The sequence below is a fragment of the Aedes albopictus genome, chromosome 1 (assembly GCF_035046485.1).
Source record: "Aedes albopictus strain Foshan chromosome 1, AalbF5, whole genome shotgun sequence".
Lineage (NCBI taxonomy): Eukaryota > Metazoa > Arthropoda > Insecta > Diptera > Culicidae > Aedes > Aedes albopictus.
In genome coordinates, this window is record NC_085136.1 from 177,284,107 (window position 1) to 177,298,842 (window position 14,736).

General features: G+C 39.6%; 1 protein-coding gene across 7 annotated transcripts in view; it reads left to right on the forward strand.

Moving 5' to 3' along the window:
• LOC134285314 (glutathione hydrolase 1 proenzyme-like) overlaps positions 1–14,736 on the forward strand; it is a 768,131-nt gene that overhangs the window by 708,552 nt on the left and 44,843 nt on the right. For all 7 annotated transcript variants that reach the window (XM_062845885.1, XM_062845879.1, XM_062845881.1 and 4 more), the window contains one exon: positions 8,609–8,722. In XM_062845885.1, coding sequence (XP_062701869.1) covers positions 8,609–8,619 — 11 coding nt within the window. In that variant the 3' untranslated portion in view covers positions 8,620–8,722. The remainder of the gene's footprint in view (positions 1–8,608; positions 8,723–14,736) is intronic.

Consider the following 14,736-nt stretch of genomic DNA (forward strand, 5'->3'; position numbering starts at 1 on the left):
CAAAAGCAATTTCTATTATATGCTCTTCGAAAATTAGGTTGGACTACATACATTTCCTCTTCCATCTTATGAAACGCGCTGTCGGCTTATCAATATTCAAACACTGAAACAGCGCCGTGAAACTGCAATGGTTTTATTTGTTAACGACATCGCACGGTGTCAAAATTTCGATAATAATCGAACATTCATGTACCTCGGATTTTTCTTCGAAAATGATCAGTTTTTGGGCTATATAGTCATAATCGGACAACTAGAAAATATTTCATCGGTGAAAATTTTTCCACACATTTTGTATGGGACGTTTTTTGGACTAAAATAGTAGTTATTGATTTTTAGTATGGAAAATAGCCAAAAACTCACCTAACTCAAATTTTCCCCGATAGAATATTTTCAAATTTTGCATTTATACATTATAGCCGAAATTCTAACATTCTATGAAGAAAAATCCGAGGTACATGAAAGTTCGATAATAATCAAAATTTTGACACCGTGCATCGTTTCGCAGCGAATTGGTTCAACTGAAATCTTATCAAAATTAAACTTTTACATACCCTAACGGCAATTGCGAAATCGACACTTGTTTAAAACTACCCATAGCTGCACAAACTATGCCAAAAATGAACCTTTAAATCAAATCATGAACATTTATAATCAACACTGTGAAACTATTAACTTAACTATGTCGCGGCATAATTTAAGGAAATATTTTAACACTATAAGAAATAACATTAGAAGTAGTACTTAAAATATTTTAAAAGCACAAACTATAAACACATTCACCAGCATACACTATTTATATATTTTCTTAGATGTATTTTATTAACAATATATACTATAGCTTTAAGAAATGAAACAAAAAACTGTATGTATATGTACTAGTCTACGTTGTTTGACGAAACTGAATAAATAGATCTGCGGACCCTACGCAGAGTACAGAACTGGAGACAAACAGCCATGGATCGAGCGGAATGGAGACGGCTACTATGTACTGCACAGGCCACCCCGGCCTTAGCCTGATCGGTATGGTAAGGGAGGGGGTATCGAAAAATCGTAAAAATCCCTTACGTAATTAATGGACAGCCCCATACTGAAAGTTATCATGTTAAAACTTTAACTCCTATTCTAATTGCTTATGAAATGCTATTTGGGAAGGAACAGCTATCCAATCAGAGGTTAAAGTAAAAAAGACATGAGAACTTCCATTGCCGACCACGCCCATCTTCTCCGTTACGAGGACAGGAAAGGATGTGATGATATGACACCTACTTTTACAAGAGGTCAACGACTCACCGACACTCCCATAGGTGTCGGATATTTGTATATTTGGAATGGGGTGATTTGGGAATCACTATAACCGAGTGCTGCGACAAGATTCAGATTGTGTAAGTGTATTTGTGTTAATCATGTAGTTGTATTGGAGTAACTGAAATTGTTTTAGTATATTTAAACACCAACGTTGAGAGTGACATAGCTAAGAAATTTTAAAACTCCATGGGCCTTTTTGCTTCCGGAATGAGGCACATGCATGTACACTGTGTCCTGACTAACAAGTCTAGGCCTAAGCGCCATTGCTCGCTCTCTGAAATAATAAGAAACACGTTATGTGGATGAGAAAAGATAGTAGGGAAGGGAAAACTATTCATCTAGATGCCAGCGACTCCCCAACGCCCTCGAAAATAGAAAGGAAATGGGATTTTGGTACAGGAATGGTCAGGAATTCAGTATGAATAAATTATGCGTTACTATGTTAATATGTTAAAAACGGTCGCTTTAATTGAAATCAATTGCACTGAAAAGTTCATCGATTGGTTACTCCTATTGAGTGATTGAAATTGATAATTTTGGCGCAACGCTATGTTAGTCTTTTCAAGTTTTGGAGGAATCTATAGAAAATTTCCTGAAAAAATCCCTACATTATGTTGAATATTCACTAGATTCGGGAATGGAATTATCGGTCATCGGATAGGCGATTCAAAGCCTTAACCATTAGACTTTTTGGAGTTTGAGCGGCAATCTGTAAAGGGAATGGTAAAGAAGTCGTTAAAAATATCAATGAAAATTCTCCAAGAATGTCATACGTTAATTGCCATAAAAATCTCCCGAAGGATACACGGTGTCAAAATTTTGATTATTATCGAACTCTCATGTACCTCGGATTTTTCTTCATAGAATGTTAGAATTTCGGCTATAATGTATAAATGCAAAATTTGAAAATATTTTATCGGGGAAAATTTGAGTTAGGTGAGTTTTTGGCCATTTTCCATACTAAAAATCAATAACCACTATTTTAGTCCAAAAAACGTCACATACAAAATGTATGGAAAAATTTTCGCCGATGAAATATTTTCTAGTTGTCCGATTATGACTATATAGCCCAAAAACTAATCATTTTCGAAGAAAAATCCGAGGTACATGAATGTTCGATAATAATCGAAATTTTGACACCGTGAGATATGCCAACAATGCGTACTTTATGAGAATACCACAAAGAATTTTGTTGATATAAGTATTGTTAGTAAGAAATCATTAAAAAAAATTGGCAAAACATTCATACAAGATCTTCAGAGAAATACGTCAAAAACTTACAAGAAATTACAAACTCAGTTAATATTGCTATCACGTCTAAAAAGGTGGGTCGTAAAGTGTTGACGAGAAAAAAAATTGTTTTCACATCAGCGTGGGAAAATTTGTTCGGCGGCGTGGAAAAATATGAACAGCGGCGCGCCGGGTCAACTTAACTGTCGGCAACGGTGTGAAAAAATCGTTGATGACGGTAGCGCGGCGCGGAGGCGCGCACGTCTACTCCAAATTACCCTCCTCTCATAAATGCAAAGAGACAAATGAATAAATAGGAGTATGTAGACAGTCGTCGTCAACTCTGGGCTGGAATTTCCTTTCGAATCGACATCCATCACGATTTTCTTAATCTTCATGAAGACAGACCGCTTGTCGTTTCCGATCGCTTGGAAAAATGTACCCTGGAACGCCAGCGAAAGAAAGCGTCAGCCGTCGGGCGTTTGCCAACTGCCTAACGGTTTTGGCACTTTTCCTCGTATAGTCGCTCGCATCGTCTTCAAACTTCCAAAAAACGCAGAACACAAATCTTCTTTCTCCTGATTCTTCTTCTAATCGGCCATTATCGGGCACGGAAATGGTCCAGTTCGACCGAATCACAACGAAGAGCACACTTGGGAGTGACACTTTATTTTTTACATTTTAACTGTTTTCCATCACTAATTCCAATCTTTCTCCAATCAACGAACAATCACTCGCGTAATTTACGGAAATACTTCACCGCCAGAATCGCCGGCAGAATCCTCAGTTGAATTTCCATTTCTTGTTTGCGACATTGACAGTATAGACCACCTCATGGCGAAATTCTATCTCTTTCGCTCTTTCAGAGAGTTTGAAAACTACAGGACCAGTATCTGTCAATTTTAACAGGTGTTGATCCTGTTGTTTTCTAATTTCCCGTAGGAGAGTACGAGAGCGATTTTTTGATGACGTCACCGTCATATTTGAAATTCCAACGGGCATCTTTGCGTATGGTGTCTTTAGTATATTCAAAGCCCAGGCGAAATCCTGGGAGATTTTGACATTGATCGCAATTGAGAATGCTTCCAACGCGTCGCGATATTCTCAAACGACCGGTCACAGAACGTCAGTCTGTAGCTGGACAACACAATTTATTAATTTGATTGTTCGCGGTTTAACCAGCCGAGTAGAAGTTCTACTTCATTCCAAAAGCTCATTTCAGTGAATCAAAATCCAACAATCGCGCAACAATAATGACAATGTCGCAACCTGTATTTGTTGCGACAGCCCACCCAACGCGACATAGGTTTGTCCCAACTTGAAAATAACAGGATAAACATCGTACATCACGAGTTTAACACCTATGTGCCTGAGCCTCATTTTGCACCCAATTTCAAAACTTCAAAAATCTGATTCTCAGCCGGTTCTTAACGAAAATTGATGAAATTTTGACAGTTGATCACAAAATCCTTCTAGTTTATGTAACCTGGATCATGGTTCCGGATTTTTCCGTTGTTCCGGATTTATGGCCGGGGGTACTGGGGTAACCTCCTTATCAGATAGAGGTGCAACCTATTATTTGCCTTCGAAAACTAGCTTGCGGCATATCAAACTTCATGATTTTGCAAAACAAGAGTATTGAACCATGTTTCTTGAGATTTCAGATACACTGGCCACTTCCCCGGATGTTCCGGACCCAGGCGCCCCCAGGGAAGTGGCCATTCACTGACCGGTTCTAAAACCTAGCATGCGACATATCAAACTTTACGGTTTTGCAAAACAAGAGTATTGGACCATGTTTCCAGAAATTTCGAATAAACTGGCCACTTCTCCGGATGTTCCGGAAACCTAGTGCGCCCAGGGAAGTGGCCACTTTCTGCTCGGTTCTGAAATCTAGCTTGTGACATATCAAACTTCATGATTTCGCAAAACAAGAGTATTGGATCATTTTTCTAGAGATTTCGGATACACTGGCACCTTCTCCGGATGTTCTGAATCAAGGTGCCCCCAGGGCAGTGGCCATTTTCTGACCGGTTCTGAAACCTAACTTGCGACATATCAAACTTCATGATTTTGCAAAACAAGAGTATTGGACTATGTTTCCAGAAATTTCAGATATACTGGCCACTTCTCCGGATGTTCCGTAAACCTGGTGAAGTGGCCACTTTTTGACCGGTTCTAAAACCTAGCTTGCGACATATAAAATTTTATGATTTTTCAAAAAAAGTATATTGGACCATGTTCCCAGAACTTTCGGATACAGTGACCACTTCTCCGGATGTTCCAGAAACCTGGTGCCCCTAGGGATGTGGCCACTTTCTGACCGGTTCTGAAACCTGGCTTGCGACATATCAAACTTCATGATTTTGCAAAACATGGCTCAATACTCTTGATTTGCAAAATCATAAAGTTTGATACAGGGGGTGGCCAAAATGTTTGGGATAGGAACGTACATTAACAATATGTAAATGCTTCACAAACTATTAAAACATAGGTACTTTTAAAACGTTGAAAAAAGTTATCATGGATTGACACTTTTTTTGATTTTTCTCGAAAAAATGTATTTTTTTACATCAATGTCAATACATTTTAAAGTTGATATCCAAAGATTTTCAACTTCTGTTCTCAAGTTATCTCTAATCAGATATATTAGAGCCTATTAAGATTTAAGGAAGAACAGAAATTTTTGTGTGGTATTGTAAATTTGACTTATTTTCCTCTATATGGGTAAAAATTTCAACCCGGTATAACTTAATTCGCCGTGAGAAAATATTACATTTTATAACGTCGTATGCCACAAAAGTTCAGCCTATTGGACGCAGTGGCTTAATTTCCCTAACAGGGGAGGAATAAAAAAAACGTCGTATTTAGTATCAATATATTGTTGATAAACGTTAAAAAAATCATTCAATTTGGTTCACTGGTTTCCGAGGTATGGCAGTTCAAAAATAAGTTGTCAAAATAATAATGTTTACCCGAACGGATCTTACTTCGCGAAAAATTAATCAATCAAGCCCAAACTTGATGCACATATAAAAGGTTGACAAACAGTCAAAATTTGAGATTTTTTTATGTACTCTATGAAAAGTTACAGCATGTTGATTTTTTTTGTGGTAGAAAAAAAGTTGCCTATCCCAAACATTTTGGCCATCCCCTGTATGTCGCAAGCTAGGTTTCAGATCCGGTTAGAAAGTGGTCTCTCCCCTGGGGGCACCAGGGTCCGGAACAGGTTTGGAAAGAGTCAGCGTCAACACGTGTCGTCACGCGATTTTTACAGAAGTTCCTCTCTCAATGTCATCGAATCGGCCGACGATGACCAAGAGAGTCTAACAATATTCGCCCATTTTTCGGTTATGACGGAGCGTGACATGGTAGTAAACAAGGCAATTACTAGCACATTGATGGATTTTGTTATTGTTTAAATCCATTAAAGCATGAATATATGTCCTCTCTATCTGTTAAATACAACGGCTAGCTCAAATTTGCTGGGACTAGGTGAAAATTTTAATTTCAAAACAGTATGAAAGTTTCCAGGGAAGTTTTTCGGCTTCGCAGTCATCAAACGCAATAAAACGACTAAATATCGTTCTTCATCCGACGTTTCGGTGTTTATTACACCTTCTTCAGGGTGTAATAAACACCGAAACGTCGGATGAAGAACGATATTTAGTCGTTTGATTGCGTTTGATGACTGCGAAGCCTAAAAACTTCCCTGGTTATACAGAGTTTTCAGTCGATAGCGCTCTACGATATGAAAGTTTCCGTCATGACGCTTGATCATTGCAAAATGACATGATGAAGAGCGCGAATGCTCGTTTCATCTTGTGAAGATGAAAGGGCCTACTTGATCACCGTCATGGAAAGCTCACGACCAATAACAGCGCTGGTCCGGAACATTCGGAGAAGTGACCAGTGTATCCGAAATTTCTGGAAACATGGTCCAATACTCTTGTTTTGCAAAATCATTAAGTTTGAAATGTCGCAAGCTAATTTTCAGAACCGGTCAGTAAGTGGCCACATCCCTGGGGGCACCTGGGTCCGGAACATCCGGAGAAATGGCCTGTGTATCCGACATATCTGGAAACATGGTCCACTACTCTTGTTTTGCAAAATCATGAAGTTTGATATGTCGCAAGCTAGGTTTCAGAACAGGCCAGAAAGTGACCACTTCCCGGGGGGCACTAGGTTTCCGGAACATCCGAAGAAGTGGCCAGTATATCCGAAATTTCTGAAAACATGGTCCAATACTCTTCTTTTGCAAAATCATAAAGTTTGATATGTCGCAAGCTAGGTTTTAGAACCGGTCAGTAAATGGCCACTTCCCTGGGGGCACATGGGTTCGGAACATCCGGAGAAGTGGCCAGTGTATCTGAAATTTCTAGAAACATGATCCAATACTCTTGTTTTGCAAAATCATGAAGTTTGATATGCCGCAAGCTAGTTTTCGAAGGCAAATAATAGGTTGCACCTCTATCTGATAAGGAGGTTACCCCAGTACCCCCGGCCATGAATCCGGAACAACGGAAAAATCCGGAACCATGATCCTGGTTACATAAACTAGAAGGATTTTGTGATCAACTGTCAAAATTTCATAGACTTTCGTTAAGACCCGGATGAGAATCAGATTTTTGAAGTTTTGAAATTGGGTGCAGAATGAGGCTCAGGCACATAGGTGTTAAATAGTAATCCTACATTATAGAGATCTGCGGAGGCGGCCATTGTGAGCCAATCGTGCGGAGAGAACTGTCAAACTGTAAGCCAAATGAACATGCTTATCGTTCGTAGAAAGGCGTCATTTGAACGGTATTGCAATCGGAACTAAATAAATTATAATTATTTATTTTTAATATCGAGAAATTGGCGGCATATGTAAGTTTAGTAAAAAGATAAAAATTTATTAATTCTGCTCATGCTTATGACGACACTTTTGTTGCTGCACTTTTCGAAAAAACTTCCATTGCTACTTCTTGTTTCACTTCTGCCGGTATGGTTAGCGTAACACTTTGTCTGTGGTAACACTTTTACAATAAATTTCAGATTTCTTCGATTTCTCTGCTATTTCAACAAAATTTTGAAAAAAAAATTCTACCATAATTAGAAAAGTTAAACAAAACAACTTGAACCACAACGAAGTCACGCACAAAGTTTGAACATCTAGCTTTGTAGCAAGTGTTGGCAGCTGTTGTAAACAAAATAAACAGCGTTGCCGAATCGACATATGTAACTTCCGCTCATCTCTATGTAGAGGATTTCTAGTGTTAAAAACTTTTAAGCCTTGCATTGCGATTTTTGAACAGTAACTTCGAGTCGGTAAACACTGCAACTCTGCTGAAGATCTATCATCAAACAGTTTGGACTTTGGGTTAGTAATAATTGATTATTCACGAGTTGAAAAGTACGCAACAAATTCAGCTTCCGTTTTGTCTGCAACAGAAATTTTCGAGATCATGTCATTATCTGTTACCAGTAGGGATAAAGAGTAATCGGCGCGCCTTCTTTGTTGCTTGTTTTGTGCCTCTTTTGTCTGACAATAGGGTCCTAAAATGAAAAATATTTCCCCGGTTTTGCTACATAACACGAAAGAGCATGCTTTTCTGATCTCAATGGTAATTTTTCCGAACTTAAACAATAACAGAATAGTTAATAAACTTGAAAATAAAATAATGATGAGCAGGTCTTGTTTGACATTCGAGGTCAACCTTGACGTAACGAAAGTGAAACGGCGGGTTGCAAAAGACACCACATTGGCTCACTTTTGACAATAAATATTCCTGTTTGACATACACGGTAAACAAAATTTACCCAAAATTTAGTGCTAAACAAAGAGTGTTGCAAAAATTATTAAAATTTTTGAAAATATATTTTATGGGCTTTACCTAATAGGAATACTAAAAATATGAGTAAACATGTCGTTTTGATCAATGCTTGATCGAATTATGCAGAAATTGAGATAGGCCTTTAGGAGCCTATTCTCTTCACTGATTTATAGTGTTATCCATCTATTTATTTATTTGCTCTTTTAAGCAGCGAACTTGACTTAAATATTGAACTAACGTGTATCTTTTTTTTTCAGACAATCATTAAATATTTGTGGTTTGGTCACGATATTAAAGAAGCTGTAGATTCTCCTCGTATACATCATCAATTAATTCCAATGACATTGCAATACGAATTTGGGAATTTGGAGGTAAGCTGGATAAAAACCACATAATCAGGCTAACTGTTGACACATTCATAAGTGATTAACAGACCCAACCCTTCTCCTTGACTCTACCACGAATAAATCGATATACAACGCACACTATGTCTGAAAAAGCAGATTATAAAACACGCTAAAAACACGAAAAAATCAAAATTTCCCCGATGAAATATTTTAAAAATTTCCACATATGATAATATAGCACGAGTTGTGATATTTTGTGGAAAGAAACCCGATGTACAGTCAGGTTTTTTTACGCGGGGGATACGTACCGCGTAAAAAAAACTCAGTTCAAAATTCAAAAAACCGCGTAAAAAAAGTCTCACCATTTCTCGACGAATCATGCAAAAATAAGACGATGATTTTTTTTTGTATGGAGTTTTCATTTACGCGGCCGCGTAAATGAAAACCGCGTAAAAAAAGACCTCACTGTACATTCAATTTTTATAAACTGCTAGTTCAGACATAGCGTGCGAAGATGATTCAGGCTATCATTTTTCAATTATTCATGGTATCATAAACTGGATCATAAATCTATGATACAACGAATCGTTTTGATGACATCAGTTATCATTTTCGGAGTTCAAATGAAAGGCCGGATGGGTTGTTAAGTATCATTACCATTAAAAATGCCGAACAAAAATTTAATGAAATAATTCAAGCAATCATTGCTGTATCATCTACTTGATCATACAGGGAATAATAAAAACAAAACGAAAATGAGACAAAAAAAATCGGGTTAAGTACTGTTCCTTTTAATACCACTAAAAAATTGTATCCTTTGACAGATAAGTATTTCGACCTCAACTGTACGGTCGGCTTCAGCGTTTTGTATGGGACTCGACTCAAGTACAAGACACTGAAAACGACCTTACAGTTGAGAAGAGATGCCAGATTATTTTTATTAAAAATCTGTATCAATACATATTTTTCTGTATCAATACAGATTTTTCTGTATTTGAGGGTAGAAAATTAAAACAATGTACTACTTTTAGGCTGTGAACCGTTTCGCTTGTTCGTTTATCTTTTAGTTAAAATTTGACACTTCGATAGTTATTTTGAAAATAACCCTACTCGCGAACAGGGTTAGTCTTGACAGTTCGATAGTTATTTTTTGTTCGCAATGATTTGGCTGCGTACTGTATTGTGTTCCAAATAACTACTCCTCCGTCAAATTTCAAATGGGCTACCGTCGTGGTTAACGAACAAGCGAAATGGTTCACACCCTTAGACGGTTATTTATTTTCGCTGGTATTTATTTTTCTAAAACATGTGTAACAATGTACAAATTTTCCTAAATTTTTAAACGTTTAAGCAGCAATTCATAAAATTTTCATTCAATTCAATGAAAATAACTTCACATTTTACGGTTTCTGGAGAAATCTGTATCAAATTTTAAAAATCTTTTTTTTTCTGTACTCTGTATCTTGTCTGTATAGAAGGTAAAAAATCTGTATAATACAGAAAAATCCAATTGTTGCACGGCTAAAAAATCGCCAATTGTTGCACACCTCATAAGAATATCATGAAGTGTGCAACAATAGGCGAGTTTTTAGCCGTGCAACAATTGGAAAATTACCCTATCTGGCATCTCTGCAGTTGAGGTCGAAATACGTATCTGTCAAGGGATGCAATTTTTTAGTGGAATTAAAAGGAAAAGTACTTAACCCGATTTTCTTTTTACTTACAGGTATTCCATGAACAAATCCAGATTTATCATCATCAAATCGAGAATATTTCAGCAAATCGATTTTCTTTTATTTTTTTCTTATTCAAATTTCCAAAAGCTTGCTCACAAGCCATAGAGATAAGTGACATTTCAACACACGAACACTAGCGTGAATTTTTCCATTAAAAAAATGCACGCCAAGCAAAAGGCTATTTATATTGTATATGCAAATACTACCCAACTGATTTGGGTAGTATTCTGAAACCCTGAAATTTGGATAGAAACTTCTGAAGCCCTTCGGGAGCTGGGAATTTTTCATTTTATTTCAGCCCATACTGGAAAAACTTGTAATTAGAAGGCACGAAATGTTGCTAATTGGCAAATTGAGAGATGAAATTTGTGAAAAAAATCGCGTTCTGGTGGGATTCGAACCCACGACTCCGTATTCGCTAGACCTAGCCTTCTAATTACAAGTTTTTCCAGTATGTTTCAGACATACCAGCTAACCTGGTAAAATGCCAGTAAAATGGGCAATATGTATCATTGTACCCTTGCTTGCGTCACTTGGCGCAGTTCGGTCGTCCGAGCGTCCGACCGTGCCGAGCTCTCGACGCATACTAATTAGACACCAGCAAAACAAACTGCCTGGTGGCCAGGGTTGCCAAATTTAAATCTGTATTTTGGCCTTCCAAAAATCTGTATCATCTGTATGACTACTTTTTCCGAAAATCTGTATGAAATCCGTATTATTTTACGGAAAATCTGTATGAAATTCTGTAAGTTTTTGAAAAATCTGTATAATCTGCATCCTTTTCCAAAAATCTGTAATATTGGTATACAGAACTCTGTATGACAAGCTGCGAAAAAATCTGTATAATTACAGAAAAATCTGTATATTTGGCATCCCTGCTGGTGGCTAGGTATGCGGAGTGCGAGAGTAAGTCTCGGCTTCATATAAATAACTCGCTCGCACTTGTAGGTAGTGGGCACAAACAGGAGTGTGTTGTGGATTGGCATCTAAGCCGAAAAGAGAGATGAGTTTGTGAAATAGGAGTGTTCACGGTGCGGCTTCGGAGTCAGTTTGGCTTTCTATTCCGCAGAACCATTACCTGTTCTGTGGCTTAGTTGGTTAAAGCGCCGGTCTAGCGAATACGGAGTCGTGGGTTCGAATCCCACCAGAACGCGATTTTTTTCACAAATTTCATCTCTCAATTTGCCAATTAGCAACATTTCGTGCCTTCTAATTACAAGTTTTTCCAGTATGTTTCAGACATACCAGCTAACCTGGTAAAATGCCAGTAAAATGGGCAATATGTATCATTGTACCCTTGCTTGCGTCACTTGGCGCAGTTCGGTCGTCCGAGCGTCCGACCGTGCCGAGCTCTCGACGCATACTAATTAGACACCAGCAAAACAAACTGCCTGGTGGCTAGGTATGCGGAGTGCGAGAGTAAGTCTCGGTTTCATATAAATAACTCGCTCGCACTTGTAGGTAGTGGGCACAAACAGGAGTGTGTTGTGGATTGGCATCTAAGCCGAAAAGAGAGATGAGTTTGTGAAATAGGAGTGTTCATGGTGCGGCTTCGGAGTCAGTTTGGCTTTCTATTCCGCAGAACCATTCTGTTCTGTGGCAGCCACCTGTTCTGTGGCTTAGTTGGTTAAAGCGCCGGTCTAGCGAATACGGAGTCGTGGGTTCGAATCCCACCAGAACGCGATTTTTTTCACAAATTTCATCTCTCAATTTGCCAATTAGCAACATTTCGTGCCTTCTACTTACAAGTTTTTCCAGTATGTTTCAGACATACCAGCTAACCTGGTAAAATGCCAGTAAAATGGGCAATATGTGTCATTGTATTTCAGCCCCCACCGTAAATGGATTGGGCGCATATAGCCGAAGCAGTAAACTCGCGGGTATTTGGATACATAGTATACCGTTGTGTTGTCGTCTATTTTTCCTCCGTCAATTTCCGCTGTTTTTTTAAGATAATTCCGTGATGGAATCGCTGGTACCAAAAGCCGTTATGTAATAATTCCGCACGGCAATGTTTTACGGTGAAAAAGTCAATTTTGTGATTATCAACCTGTAAGATAAACGAAAAAGTTTCAACAAAATCATTGGACATTGGACCAGGCTAAGGCCGGGGTGGCGTCTGCTGTACATAGTAGCCGCCTCCATTCCACTCGGTCCATGGCTGCTTGTCTCCAGTTCCGCACTCTGTGTTGGGTCCGCAGATCGTCCTCCACTTGGTCGACCCACCTAGCTCGATGTGCACCACGTCTTCTTGTACCGGTCGGATGACTCTCGAGAACCATTTTAGTCGGGTTGCTATCCGACATCCTGATGACGTGACCCGTCCACCGTAGCCTCCCGATTTTCGCCGTGTGGACGATGGTTGGTTCTCTCATCCGGAAGGACAGACAACTCTGGGATTTTATATATATGATAACCTTTCCTAGCCCTGCTCCTGATCTTTCCTTATCCGCTTCCTTTAACAATCTTCGATTTCCTTAAACAATTGCTCCATAACATCGCTCCGGATGCGTATCCAGCCTCCGCCGAGATCCCGCGTATCGCATGGTGACCAGCATCGACCTGGTGGCCTTCGGTATTGACTTCCGGCCTTGATCTTCGGTGACAGCCGTTGTGCCGGCTCGGAAAGAACGCACTCCGTTGCATTCACATGGCCCCGACCGGTGTCAAAATTTCGATTATTATCGAACATTCATGTACCTCGTATTTTTCTTCGAAAATGATTAGTTTTTGGGCTATATAGTCATAATCGGACAACTAGAAAACATTTCATCGGCGAAAATTTTTCCATACATTTTGTATGTGACGTTTTTTGGACTAAAATAGTGGTTATTGATTTTTAGTATGGAAAATGGTCAAAAACTCACCTAACTCAAATTTTCCCCGATAAAATATTTTCAAATTTTGCATTTATACATTATAGCCGAAATTCTAACATTCTATGAAGAAAAATCCGAGGTACATGAAAGTTCGATAATAATCAAAATTTTGACACCGTGCCGTGGTGGTCCAGCCGTTGTGCACCACTCCCGCAGCCAGTCGCCCAGCGCCCGACCATTCTTGGTCGGTTTCTTCGGGACGAAGCCGTCGCACCTCGTGGGTCAGAAACCCCCGGCCGATCCTCTGCAGCTGATACTCTGCAGCCCACCGGTCCAGCTACCGCCGTGTTTGCCCGCCGCGGTCTACCGCCCACGCCGCCACGATTAGATCCGGAAATCCAGACCAAAAGCGCCAATAAACTGTTTGACCGGAAGTACCTTGTTAAGAGTTAGGTTCCCGCCTCCGAAAGCTCCCGCACCATCCGTTCGCCCTAAGACCCGGTCCTAAAAGAGGCCGTGAGTACACACCCGGAGGCTGCCACCGGCTTGGACCAGCAGCCTGGGGTTTTGGGCCGGTTTCCCTCTGAAACCGAGCCGAGAGGTACCGGGGCCAAAAATAAGGGTCTTATACCTGGCGCTCAACGTTAAATAAAAAGGTTCTCAGGAGGGGAAAAATATCTTGGGATATTTCTTCCTTCTGCATGTTTGGGGGAGTTTTCCAGTTAATTGAAACTTTGATTTAGATACCCACACTGGTCGCATTTTTGTATGTAAAATTAGTGGCACTGTTCTTTGATTCGCGATGGGCTAATTGAACCACATAGTGATGCCGATTGGTTAATGATTTTTATAGTGAGTGATACAAAGCTTCGATCGTGTAGGAGAAATCACAAACAACGTACCGGTTTCGGGTTTCTATCGGTGTTTGGGAAGTCTAAGTAGAGTTTCTTTTGCAGCTTGAAGCGAAATCAAGCCCTTTTTTTAGGCGTTTTGCTTCAGGATGGCGCGTCGTTCCGTATCTGGTCCGGATTTTGGATCACTTTACCGTAGTTAGCGCGTTGACCACCTCGAGCCAGGGGAGATCTACTATGAATTGCTTCTCCGAAATGTACTGATTGCGGACGATGAATCACGCTGCAAGCGTCGTCGTAGATTGAAACAAATTTTGAAGGAGGAGAGAGAAGGGCACGAATTCATTGTCCATTATGACTTGGATCCGGAAATGGATTTGGAAGCGTGCAAGAACATTTCTGCACAGCAGGAACGCGTTTTGAGGTCAAACCCTGTGGATAGGGTCTGTTTTTGTAAATCTCGACTATTGCATCTCGGCCATTGGTTAGCGGTAATCAAGAACTACGCTGTGGGGGACGTCAAAACCCATAGTAACGCAGAACTCAACAGAGTACTCGAGCTGTTCTCTGAATATTTCTGGACCGAAGATCGGTTTTTTCACTACCGGCGGAGAGTCCAGCTCCGACTAAGA